Below are 11,629 nucleotides of genomic sequence, written 5' to 3'. Positions count from 1 at the left end.
TTTTTTAAAGTTATTTGAAAGGCAGAGTTACAGAGGGAGAGAGAGAGAAGGATCTTCCATCTGCTAATTCACTTATTCCTCATGGCTGCATCAGCCAGGGCTGGTGAGGTCGAAGCTAGGAGTCTGGAACTCCATCCCGGTCTTTCACATGGGTGGCAGGGGCCCAAGCACTCAGACCATCCTCCTTTGCTTTCTGAGGCACCTTAGTAGGGAACTAGATCGGAAGTGGAGCAGCTAGAACTCAAAACAGTCCTCATATGGGATGCCAGTGTCGCAGGCAGTGGCTTAACCTGCTGTACTGCAATGCTGTTTCTCCTGGTTGTTTCTCCTGTTTTTTGAAGTGGACATATTTCCATCAGGACCCTTCACAAAGTAGAAGGGACACAGGGCTAACTGGGGTTGGGGAGTCCGTTTCTGGCCTGTTTTGCTACCTGGGTCATAGATGAGAGGGAGTAAAATAGAATCATTGTTTTCTTACTGTGGCTTACCTGCAGCCACGCAGCTCCTGCGGGTTCCTAATGGACTCCTGGCCCTCCTCCCTCTGCCAAGCCTCATATCACCCAGATACCATTTGGTGTTAGGGAGCAATGGAGGCTACAAGTGGCAAGACTAAGGCAAGCTGATGCTCAGCCCAAGAAGCCTCTAGACAGACTCAGAGGTGACCAGAAGCCAGCTCATCTTAGGTATGGTCCCAACTACAGCTCATTCGGGAGTTTTTGCCTTAGGGCAAGACTGACTATCAGGCTGTTTTATCAGTTTTCCCAGTCAGGAATTTTCAAGGCTGGTCGTGTGTGTACGGATGCTGTTCTGTTGATAATCACTGGAAGTGCTCACTTCCCCTAGCAAATTCTGACAACTCAGGGATCAGGGAGGAAAACCGTTCCTTTTTTGGATAAACCTGGAGTGTTACTACTGAGGGCAAACGTGATGAAAAAGAACTACAAATCTGATTTTGTTTCTCTGAAACACAAGTGCGTTGAGCTGGACTCATGTTCATGAACCTGGCAGCAACCTGCACTCATGCACACTGGTAACACTGGCCCCTGTGTGGCCGCAGGAAACAGCAGGGCGAGGACGCCTGCAGGGTTCAGGGAGGAGGGGCTCCAGGAGGCAGATGTCCCTGGGCCCTGGTGGGGAGAGCCTGTGACCTGTTTCTTGACGCTGGACTGATGGTGCAAGCTACAGTTGCCACCAAGGACTCCAGCTGGGTTCCAGGTGGCAGGTCTGAGAAAGCGTAATCAATCAGATAACTCTTATAAAGCAGTGCGCCATCTTTACCCCAGGCAGGTGCTTTCGGCTTTGTCTTAAGTTTTTCCTTGTTGGTTTGTCGTGGTCTTTGGCCAGCTCTCTTGTTTCTCGGATGCTGTCAAAGTAGGGGTGCTGCAGCAGCTGTTCACAGGTCAGCCTCTGAGCAGGGTCCATGTGCAGGCAGCCCTGGGAGAGCAGAGAAGCCCCTCTTACTGCCTTAAATGGTACTGATGGCATCTTTATGTAAGTAGAGAAACACACCTGTCGTAATTTGAGTTACTTCCACAGTCACTCCTGACTACCCACATAGATTCCACACACATAATATATGCCCATACACATACATGCATACACACACGTGGTCCTTTGTGTGTACTTCGTAAAAAGCAGTGTTTCCATTAAAAAAAAAAAAAGAGTACTTCACATGTGGCACAAATAAAATTCAAATTGCAGAAGCAAGTCTCTGCCACTCTAGGTCTCCCATTCCTCCTCCTAGAATCAGTTACTCTGTGTGTGTGTGTCTGTGTGTGTGTGTACACACAGGCATGTCCTTCCAAAAACCCTCTATGCATCACAAGCATTTGAGTATGTGGGGAAGGAGCGGCCTAACATGCTGGCCTTTGAATTACATCATTTGTATCTGTTTTCTTTGCCTTTAAGTAGGCCATGAAACTTACTTTTTTTTTAATTATAAATGTATCAGTAGATAATTTTTGAAACATGTAGGACATCAATACCTTACACATCTTTTAATTAGTAATGTACCTCATTTTAAGTGAGGGTTGCATTCCTAAGAATGTATATGTAAAGCAAGATGTAAAATCAAAACACATTCAGCTGTACTGGGGCCTTGGCTATTTAAAAGGCTCCCATGGTTTGAAGAAGATCCCTTTATAAAACAAACACCAGCCCCCTAAAACTTCTATTCTGTGTAATTTAGATTCCAAAGGCAATTTTTGAACTTTATTCAAAGTGAGAAATGCTCACAGATGTCTTCATTGTAATAGAATGTGACCCACTTTAGAAGCTGAAAATAGACTTCAAAGGAGCAGAATTCTAAAAGAAACACTTCCTCTCTTGGAGACCTAAGTAATTAAGAGACCCCACTGAGGACCACTGCCTGGGCCTCCTGGTCTGCTCAAAGCAGTGATTTTACCTTTAAGAGTCCCAGGGCAGGATGAGATATGTTTGGAAATCTTAATTCAAGGGGTTCCTGTTGAAAAGCAAAACAAAACAAAACGGGGGGGTGGGGGGGGCTTTAAGTCACAACATGGAATCAAATTACATTTACCTCTACTGAAATTTCTTTTGAGCAGAAACATCTTCCTAACACCACCTCCACCCCCCCACCCCTCCCCCCACCTCCCCACCCCGCCCAGCTCTCCCTCTGTGCACTCCCCATGCCTGTTTCACAAGCTCCACCGCCCACCTGACAATTAGCTTTTCCAATACAGGTAGCAAATTCTAATACTAATGAAAAAAAAAAAAACAACACTGCTGCGAAATGGTTATTTCAGCTTTTTTCTGGCTCAGGTTAAATAACTTGTCTTTCCTAGAATAATTCCTGGCATTTATACTGACATTAGAAAAAGCAGGCCCTAATTACTGCATCTGACGTTTATATAGAGTTTCAACATAGCTTTCCCCGCACCCAGGTGAACAGATGCCCCTTGGTTTTCTGGAATAAGCTTCTGCGTCCTCCCACAAGAGCCTGACTTTGTCCTCACCAGCCTCCTGTTGCCAGAGGCCCTGAAGCCTCAAGTCCAACCTCGGCCCACGGAGGGCTGGCTGGCTGCAGGCACAGTCACGTGCTGCAGAGGGTCAGGACCAAGGCCAGGCGAAGCGGAGCCTGGCAGCGGGCACACAGGCCAGCGACACGGATGCACTTGGCCCTCTGCCACAGGCCATGTGAGGGGCGAGGCGGGACAGCAAGCGAAACCAGCGACCACAGAGCGCTGTGCACGCACAGCTGGTGGGGGAGGGTGTGACTGACAGGCTCTTCCCTGGGCACACAGTGGCAGTGCTGTGGTCACGTGGACGGCTACCAGCCTCCGGCCGAGTACACTCTTGTCACTGGTAAACGTAGGACAGAAGACTGCCAGTTTTTGGAGTTCCTTACGTGCAACAGGAGGAAAAACAATTCCTAAAGCACATCTACATTGGCCTCTGCCCAGCGCCAGCCCCTGCCCCCCTTCCTGTGCGCATGCCCAATCTGAGCCCCGCTGGGCCCTGCCGCTTCAGCAACTGTGGCGGTGACACCGCAGGACCCCTCGTGCCTGCTGAGCTGGATTCTCAGCCCCAGGAGTCAGGGCCTCCCGGTCAGGGTTACCGACTGCACAGAGGGCCCGGCCAGATGTCCACCAGCACAGCCCCCGCAGCACTCCTTCCTGTGTTTCTGTCAACAGGAAATCTGCTGCAGGACAACCTCTGGGACACCATGGGAAGCTTCCTACGTTCATGAATTCGGGGTTGTTTCTGAGGCATCGCGGTGGACAATCGAACCGGAAATCACTAAAGGATATTTAGTGCAGAACTGGGAATGTCCAGGTCAGGGGGGAGCCAGATGGGTCGCCTCCCACATGCCAGGTGTCATTCCTGTGTCTCTGTCCCTAATGCTGGCGCTGCAGGAGGGGACGAGGTGGGGAAGTGGAAGCAGTCACTGTGGGACAAACCAAGGGGCTGAAGGCACAGACAGGATGCAAGGACCAGGGCACATGGCACTGGTTCCTTTCAGTTTCAAAGTACCTCCTTCGGGAGAAAACCTGGATTTCACAAGCCTTGCTTTTACTCTGAGATGTCTTAAATGCAATGGTAATTTGTTTTGATTGAAAGAAAGAGAAACAGACTCTCACTAGTTCACCCCCTAGATGCCCACAGCAGCCAGGACTGAGCCAGGCTGAAGCCGGGAGCCAGGGACTCTGTCCAGATCTCCCATAGGGGTGGTGGTAGAGACGCAAGTACTTGAGTTACCACCTGCTGTCTCCCAGGATGTCCATGAGCAGGAAGCTAGAACCTGGGGCAGGACTTGAGCTTACAGCCAGGTACCCTGGTACGGGATGCAGATATCCCAACTAGCAAGGCCAGGCACCCACCCCAGAAATGCTTTTTATTTTGATACGGCATCGTTAGGAGACATTCAAACATTTTTTACAAACATGAAGAATGAAAAAGCAATCACTCCACAATCTCCACAATCCTATGAGGAGATACCTACCTGCTGTAAACAGTTGGAATCCTTGCAGTACCTTTTTTTGTACAAATATAAAAAGCTTTGCATGATATACCATCACATTATTTTGTATTTTTATATTTAAATATAGAAATTCATGTATTAAATATTTATTGCAATTAGATCAAATTATACATATTGTTCTAGAACCATTTTTTTTTTCATTTCATTCGTTGTAAACTTCTTTCTGGAAAATGAATGAATATAAAACTAGTCACTTTGGCTATGTGATATTTCTATTGTAATGACGTCACATAATAGACTTAATCCCCTCCTAAGGGAATGCACTAAAGGAAATGGCTTCTATTAAATACTGCCATAGCTCTGTGCCTTTGTCTAATGGTTTCATTGGGATAAACTGTTCACAGTGGGTTAAGGGTGTGAACATTTAACGTCTTCCAGGTTTAAAAATGAGTCTTTCCCCCGCTTTGGCCAAGGCGGGCGGTGCCAGAGTGCGGCTGTCCTCTAAGCTCATTGCCGTTTCTTTCTCGTGGTCTGGGGGATGTGAGGACAGTAGAGTAGGGGTCTGGAAGATACTGGGGAAGGAGTAGTTAACTTTTCCTGGGTGGACCAGGTTGCCCGGCTCTGAGCTACTTGGGTCAAGTGCTGAAAACTATAAAGAACAGGTATGGCTGGGGCTGGACAGTTCAGCATCCCTGCTGGGCAGGCTGGCGCGCCTCGGTCATCAGCAACCTCTAAGCCAGCAGTGAAGGCCAAGGTCTTATTGGCCAATGTGCTCCCCTTTTCTGTGAACTCAGCTGGCTCCTCCAGGGCAGGGTAAGCCACACGGGTCACTCACCAGCGCTTCAGGGTTGGGAATTTGCACCCCACTGAAGTACTGATTGGTGCTGAAGACTTGCTGGTGCCTGGGAATGAGATCCCCTTCGGGTAAGAGAAAAGAAGAGAGTACGTGAGACGGGTTAGCAAACACAGACCTCTGTGTTCCCTCCACTGCAGCTGGGGCTATCTATACCCAAACCTACGGCAGCTGTCTTCTCTTGCTGTGTCTCTTTGCCTTTCAAATAAATAAATAATTTCTTTTAAATTGCGTAAGTCCAACAAGTGCCAATCAAAATCGTATGAACTGCATCTCTATGGGTCATGGTAACTGTGTATTGGCCTAGCAGTGAGAACAGCACCTGACCCAAAGAAAGCACTCCATCAACGCGGGGGGGGGGGGGGGGGGACACACACACAGCAGGGAGGAGGTTCTAGCTGGGAGGAACTTAGTGACCAATTAGAGGTTCCATTTCCTCTGCTGCTGAGGTGCACTTAGGTGACGCAATGGCAGGAGCCTGTCTGGGGCCAGTGTCCTGGCACAGCGAGCTAAGCTTCAGCCTGCAGTGCTGGCATATCAGTTTAAGTCCTGGCCGCTCTGCTTCCCACCAGCTCCCTGCTACTGCGCCTGGGAGAGCAGCAGCAGATGGCCCGAGCGCTTGGGCTCCTGCACCCACGTGGGAGGCCTGAATGGAGTTCCAGGCTCCTGGCTTCCGCCTGGAGCAGCTCCAACTGTTGGAGCCATTTGGGGGCTGAACCAGCTGATGGAAGATCCTTCTCTTACTGTCTCTCCCTCTCTCTATCACTCCGCCTTCCAAATAACAAATAAATCCATAAATAAATCTTTAGCAGTATAAAGAACAGGAGGCTTTCCATTCTCCAGGGGGCTGTGCGGAGCTCATCCCGGGCCCACTGCAGTCAAGTGGGCTCAGGCTGCCCTCCCGGGAGATTCTAGGACTCTGACGCCTGGAGAGTTTCGTTCAGAGAAGGTGAGGACCTATCCAGCGGGGCTCCCCTGGGGCACACCCCGGCCCCTCCTAGAGCAGTGTGGAAAGTGGAGGCCCCAGCCAGGGGCCTGCACGTCTTGCCACGGGACTGGGCTGGAGTTCCTACCCAAGGTATCAAACTCTGCTTTTTTTCTGTTTTGTTTTAGAACTTTACACCTCACTCAAATCCAAAAACTGCTGCCTCATCCCCTTTGGGACAAGCGACCAAAACCAGAGGGGGCTTCAGCACCTTGTGGGAAGTGAACTGAAACTCGGGTTTACTTTCAGGAAAAAATGTTTTGAAATCTCCGCATATGGGAGACTTCAAAAAGGCCATGGAAAAAAGCTACACATGGATTTCATGTGTATGTTTTTTTTTTGCAACAAAATAATTTTATGTTTTTTTCCCCTAAGATTGATTTATTTATTTGAAATTCAGAGTTACAGAGAGACAGAGTGAGAGCTTCCATCTGCTGGTTCACTACCCAGGTGGCCATAACAGCCAGGGCTGGGCATATCCAAAGCCAGGAGCTGGGAGCTTCATCCAGGTCTCCCACGTGGGTAGCAGAGGCCCACATACTTGGGCCATCTTCCACTGCCCTTCGCAGGCCATTACCAGAGAGCTGGATAGGAAGCCGGGACTTGAACCAGCGCCTGTATGGGATGCTGCGGCATCATAGGTGGCAGTTTACCCACTATGCCCAGTGCCAGCCCCAATTTGTCTTTAATTCTTTTGTTGCATTAACTTTCCGAAATCCCTCACGTATACCCTCAAATGCCTTAACCCTGGACCTCAGTGAGCTTCATCATGAGCATGGTTCTCTGTACCTTAAAACCTTCCTGGAGTGCCAGTTTGATTCCCAGCTGCTCCAGTTCCAATCCATCTCCTGACCAATGTGCTTGGGAAGGCAGTGGAGGATGGCCCAAGCCCCTGGGAGACCTGGATGAAGCACCTGGTTCCTGGCTTTATCCTGGCCCAGCCCTGGCTATTGCCGCCATCTGGAGAGTGAACCAGTGGATAGGAGATCTCTCTCTCTCTCTTTCTCTCTCTCTCTTTCTCTCTCTTTCTCTCTGTCAGTGTCATTCAAATAAATAAATAAACTTTGAAAAACAAAAATATCCTCTTCCATCAGGGCTGGCGGGTACCCTAAAGCCACTGGAGCACATGCAGCCGAGAAAGGCACCGTGCCCTGGCAGGGGCTGCGAGGGGCCCGACCCGGCATGCAACAGAATCACGTCGTCAGCAGGTGTTTACCGCCTGCTGTGTGTGGATGCTGGCACGGGATAAGCAACAAGAAAGACACGATCTCATTGTCAGCTTTCTGTTTCTTAGGGGAGACGAGAGGACAAGGTAAGGCATGGCGAGGGAGATAAGACAGGAGCTTGCATAGAGAAGGGAAAGGGTGCTTGCAGCAAGGAGATGGGCTCGCGGCCTTGCTGGTGGCAGCCACTGCCCGGGGGTCTTGCCATCCGTCCCTTGCCTGCCTTCCCCTCCCCTCCCCAGCCCAGTCCCCAACTCCAAGGGCAGAGAGAAAGGAAAGGGCAATGCGGTGGGTGAGCAAGACAAGACGAGAGACTTCAGATGAACCAGCCTTTCTCTTGACGTCTTCCTCCGTGGAGTCTGAATAACCCTAACTGCTCAGGAAGCCTGGGGTGGGGGCCATCCAAGCCGATTACGATCTCATAATAATTACGCAATGAAATAAACCACGATTGTTGTGATCATCAAAGTTCTTTAAAATTAACTTTTGTTTACCTGAAAGGCAGAGTGACAAGGACACACACACACACACACACAGAACTTCAATCCGCTGGTTCATTCCCCAGAAGTCTACAACAGCCCAGGACAGGCTGAAGCCAGGAGCCTACAATTCCATCAGTCTGCTGTGTGGGTGGCAGGGATCTAAGCTCCTGAGCCATCTCCTGCTGCTTCCCAGAGTCTGCAATAGTAGGAAGCTTGGATCTGGGAAGCCGGCGCTCCACTGTGCCAAACGCCTGCCCGTGACCCTCATTTAGAGTTGAAATTGATCTAAACCATGAGTTGGAGAGAATCTTGTGTCTTTGGGAAGGTTAGTGAGCAGTCAAAAAGTGCTAATTATCTTTGTAAACTTTTAAAAAAAATTATTTCTTTATTTGAGACAGACAGATGGAAAGAGAGTAAGCTCCCGTCTGCTGGTTCATGCCCCTAGATGTCTGCAATGGCTGGGGCTGAGCCGGGCTGGGGCCAGGGACTGAGAACGCAATCCAGGTCTCCCACCGGGGTGACAGGAGCCCAGCTGCTTCAGCCATCACCTTTTGCCTGCCAGGATGCACATGATTAGGAAGCTAGAATCATGAGCTGGAGCCAAGGTGGAACTGGGGTACTTTGATATGGTAAGCAGGTTTCTTACCCAGCATCTTAACTGCTAGGCTAAACACTTGTCCCAGTTCATTAAAAAAATTTAATACTTATTTAGTATTTGAAAGGGGAGCCTTGGGGCCCTTGCTGTGGTGCAGCGAGTTGACGCCCTGGCCTGGAGTGCCGGCATCTCATATAGGCGCTGGTTCTAGTCCCGGCTACTCCTCTTCAGATCCAGCTCTCTGCTATGGCCTGGGAAAGCAGTAGAAGATGGCCCAAGTCCTTGGGCCCCTGCACCCATGTGGGAGACCCGGAAGAAGCCCCTGGCTCCTGGCTCCTGGCTCCTGGCTCCTGTCTTCGGATCAGTGTAGCTCCGGCCATTGCGGCCATCTGGGGAATGAACCATTGGATGGAAGACCTCTCTCTCTCTCTCTCTCTGCCTCTCCTCTTTCTGTGTAACTCTTTCAAATAAATAAATAAATAAATCTTAAAAAAAAGAAAAGAGGCCTGCACTGTGGCACAGTGGGTTAAACCCCCTGCTGCAGCACCAGCATCCTATTATGGGCACTGGTTCGTGTCCCGGCTGCTCCACTTCTGATCCAGCTCCCTGCTAATGCGCCTGGGAAAACAGCAGTGGATGGCAAGTGCTTGGGCCCCTGCACCCACATGGGAGACCCAGATGAAGCTCCCGGCTCCTGGCTTCAGCCTGGCCCAGGCCCAGCCTATTGCAGCCATTTGGGGAGTGAAGCAGAGGGTGAAGATTCTCTCTCTCTCTCTCTCTCTCTCTTTCTCCCCCCTCCCTCTCCCTCTCTGCTCTTCAAACAAATAAAAAATAAATTAAAAAAAAAAGAAAGAAAGAAAAGGCAGAGTGACAGACACAGTTTTCATTTGCTGGTTTATTCCCCAAAGGAGCTGCACAAAGCAGGCCAGGCCAGGCTGATGCCTGGAGCCAGGTACTGCATCTTGGGTTCCCATAAGGGTGGCAGGGACTCAAGTACTTGGACCATTATCTGCTGCTTCCCAGGAGCAGCAGCAGGGCGCTGGATCACAAGCGGAGTAGCCAGAACTTGAACTGATGCTCAAATGAGATGTGCAGGTCCCAAGCAGTGGCTTAACCCTGTGCCACAACATCCGCCCCCAGTTCAATTTATTAAAACAAACGTGAACACCCGTAATGGGGTCGGGTAAGTGGGACACTGAAGCTTTCCTTCCCTGACTAATGTGCATTAGAAGAGACTAAGAACAAGGCTCTGTCCTGCACCCACATGGCTAAAATGATCCCAAGATATTCCCAAAAGACAGAGCAAAAACACCACTTACCCAGGGTTTTCCTAATCAGGTAGAGCTGATCCACATCTGATTTTCCAGGCCACAGAGGCACCCCTGACATCAGTTCCGCAAACACACAGCCAATCGCCCAAACATCGACTGGGGGCCCATACTGCGTGTCTCCCACCAGCAGCTCGGGGGAGCGGTACCACCTGGTAGCCACATAGTCTGTGTAGTAGTCACTGGGGCCGGCTGACCAGGGACGGGACATGGAACACAGAAAGCACAGTTGGGAGCCTGGAATCAAACCTGGGAAGGGGAAGATCTAAGACCTAAGACCTAAGAGTGGAAAACCACTCTTAAAGTAGCATTTCTGAAAAGTATTTTTAGCAAAAAATATAAAATCTGCATAATCTACACATCACATACATATTTAAGCCACTATATGCATCTACATACATCTACATGTAGCTACAGAATGATTATTTATGGCAAGCTGATGTCCTAAATATACAAAAAAGCTAGTTTTCTAAAGCATTTAGCATATCGAGAACTTTACCCATCTCTTCCATTTAGAGAAAAGATCAATACTTACTCAATAAGCGAGCAAATCCAAAGTCACAAAGCTTAATCACGGAATGTTTTGTGATGAGGATATTTTCTGGTTTCACATCTCTATGTATGCACTAGTTACAAAAATCAAACAAAACAGACTTTTAAGGAACAAATGGGATGAATGGAACACATAAACATTTAGCAAATATTGGAGAAATCATTTGAATCTCTCACAGTCACTGGCCTGTTGAAAAATAGCAAAATGGCAGCATAAAATGTAATACTCATAGCCTGAGTCACCCCAAATTCCTACAGGGTCCAGACTGAGAAGGGGTCAAACAAAACATAAAAAGGAGGGTAGCCGGACTTTGCAGATAAAAACACGGGATGCCAAGTTCAATTTAAATCCTACATAAGCGTCAATTTCTAAGTATAGCCACATCCCATGCGGTACTTGGGACTCACTTATCCTAAACAGTGACACTTGTTTATCTGGAATCCTGTGTTCCCTCTGACAACTGCAGGTGACAGGGGAATTGTGAGAAGGTTCTGGTCACAGGAGCTGCAGGGGGGTGCCAAAGCAGAATTCACACTGCAGAACGCGTGTCAGCCTAGTAAACAGGACAAGCCCTGGGCCTGCTGAGATAAGCTGGGGAAGACAAGGGTGGGACCTGGAGCCCGCCCAGTGATCTCCCCTCCAGCCCTGACATTCGCCCCGACAAGATAAACAAGAGCGGGAAGCAGCCAGCCGTCCGTCCTCGTCACCGCTGGGGACAGTCGCTAGATGTCAGCTCTGTCCCACACTCCTCCAGAGCTCCGCCTGCTGCACCGGCCCCAGGGGACGTGGCTCAATCACCTGTGGTTTCCAGACCACAGCCCACATTCTTTGCCAGGGTGGGTGTCAGAGAGAAGAAAGTTCTAGAATCTTCAGTTGGTTTTCTTACTGAATGACAATTCCCTTGGCAAAGAACAGCATCAACAACCTAATTAACAACCACATTACAACAGCAGCAGCAACAAAGACAGTTGGGTCTGAACAGCACTCAGGGTTCCTACAAATATTCCCTTCTCGAAGGAGTTTTCCTGCCTGGAGGGGCTGCTGGTCACTTTGGCCATCTGAAAGACCCTCCCTGGCCTGCAGCCTGAAGTCCTGTGGTTACTCTTGACTTTCCAGAATCTGGAGAGGAGACACGGCTTCCTCATGGAGGGGGGAGGGGCAGTTTCCCT

At 49.5% G+C, this 11,629-nt stretch overlaps 1 protein-coding gene across 6 annotated transcripts in view; it reads right to left on the bottom strand.

Annotated features, from left to right (window-relative positions):
• Nucleotides 1-11,629, bottom strand: part of CDKL1 (cyclin dependent kinase like 1) — a 67,938-nt gene that overhangs the window by 3,463 nt on the left and 52,846 nt on the right. For 5 of the 6 annotated variants that reach the window (XM_051822825.2, XM_070053683.1, XM_070053680.1 and 2 more), the window contains 5 exons: nt 10,443-10,533; nt 9,899-10,099; nt 5,277-5,359; nt 2,405-2,461; nt 1,279-1,434 (listed from right to left, as the gene is read on the bottom strand). In XM_051822825.2, the coding sequence (XP_051678785.1) occupies nt 1,279-1,434; nt 2,405-2,461; nt 5,277-5,359; nt 9,899-10,099; nt 10,443-10,533 (588 nt within the window). The remainder of the gene's footprint in view (nt 1-1,278; nt 1,435-2,404; nt 2,462-5,276; nt 5,360-9,898; nt 10,100-10,442; nt 10,534-11,629) is intronic. The other variant, XM_051822827.2, reaches the window with a different exon arrangement.

Source organism: Oryctolagus cuniculus, chromosome 12 (genome assembly GCF_964237555.1).
Source record: "Oryctolagus cuniculus chromosome 12, mOryCun1.1, whole genome shotgun sequence".
Lineage (NCBI taxonomy): Eukaryota > Metazoa > Chordata > Mammalia > Lagomorpha > Leporidae > Oryctolagus > Oryctolagus cuniculus.
This window is presented reverse-complemented; position numbering and strand designations above follow the sequence as displayed.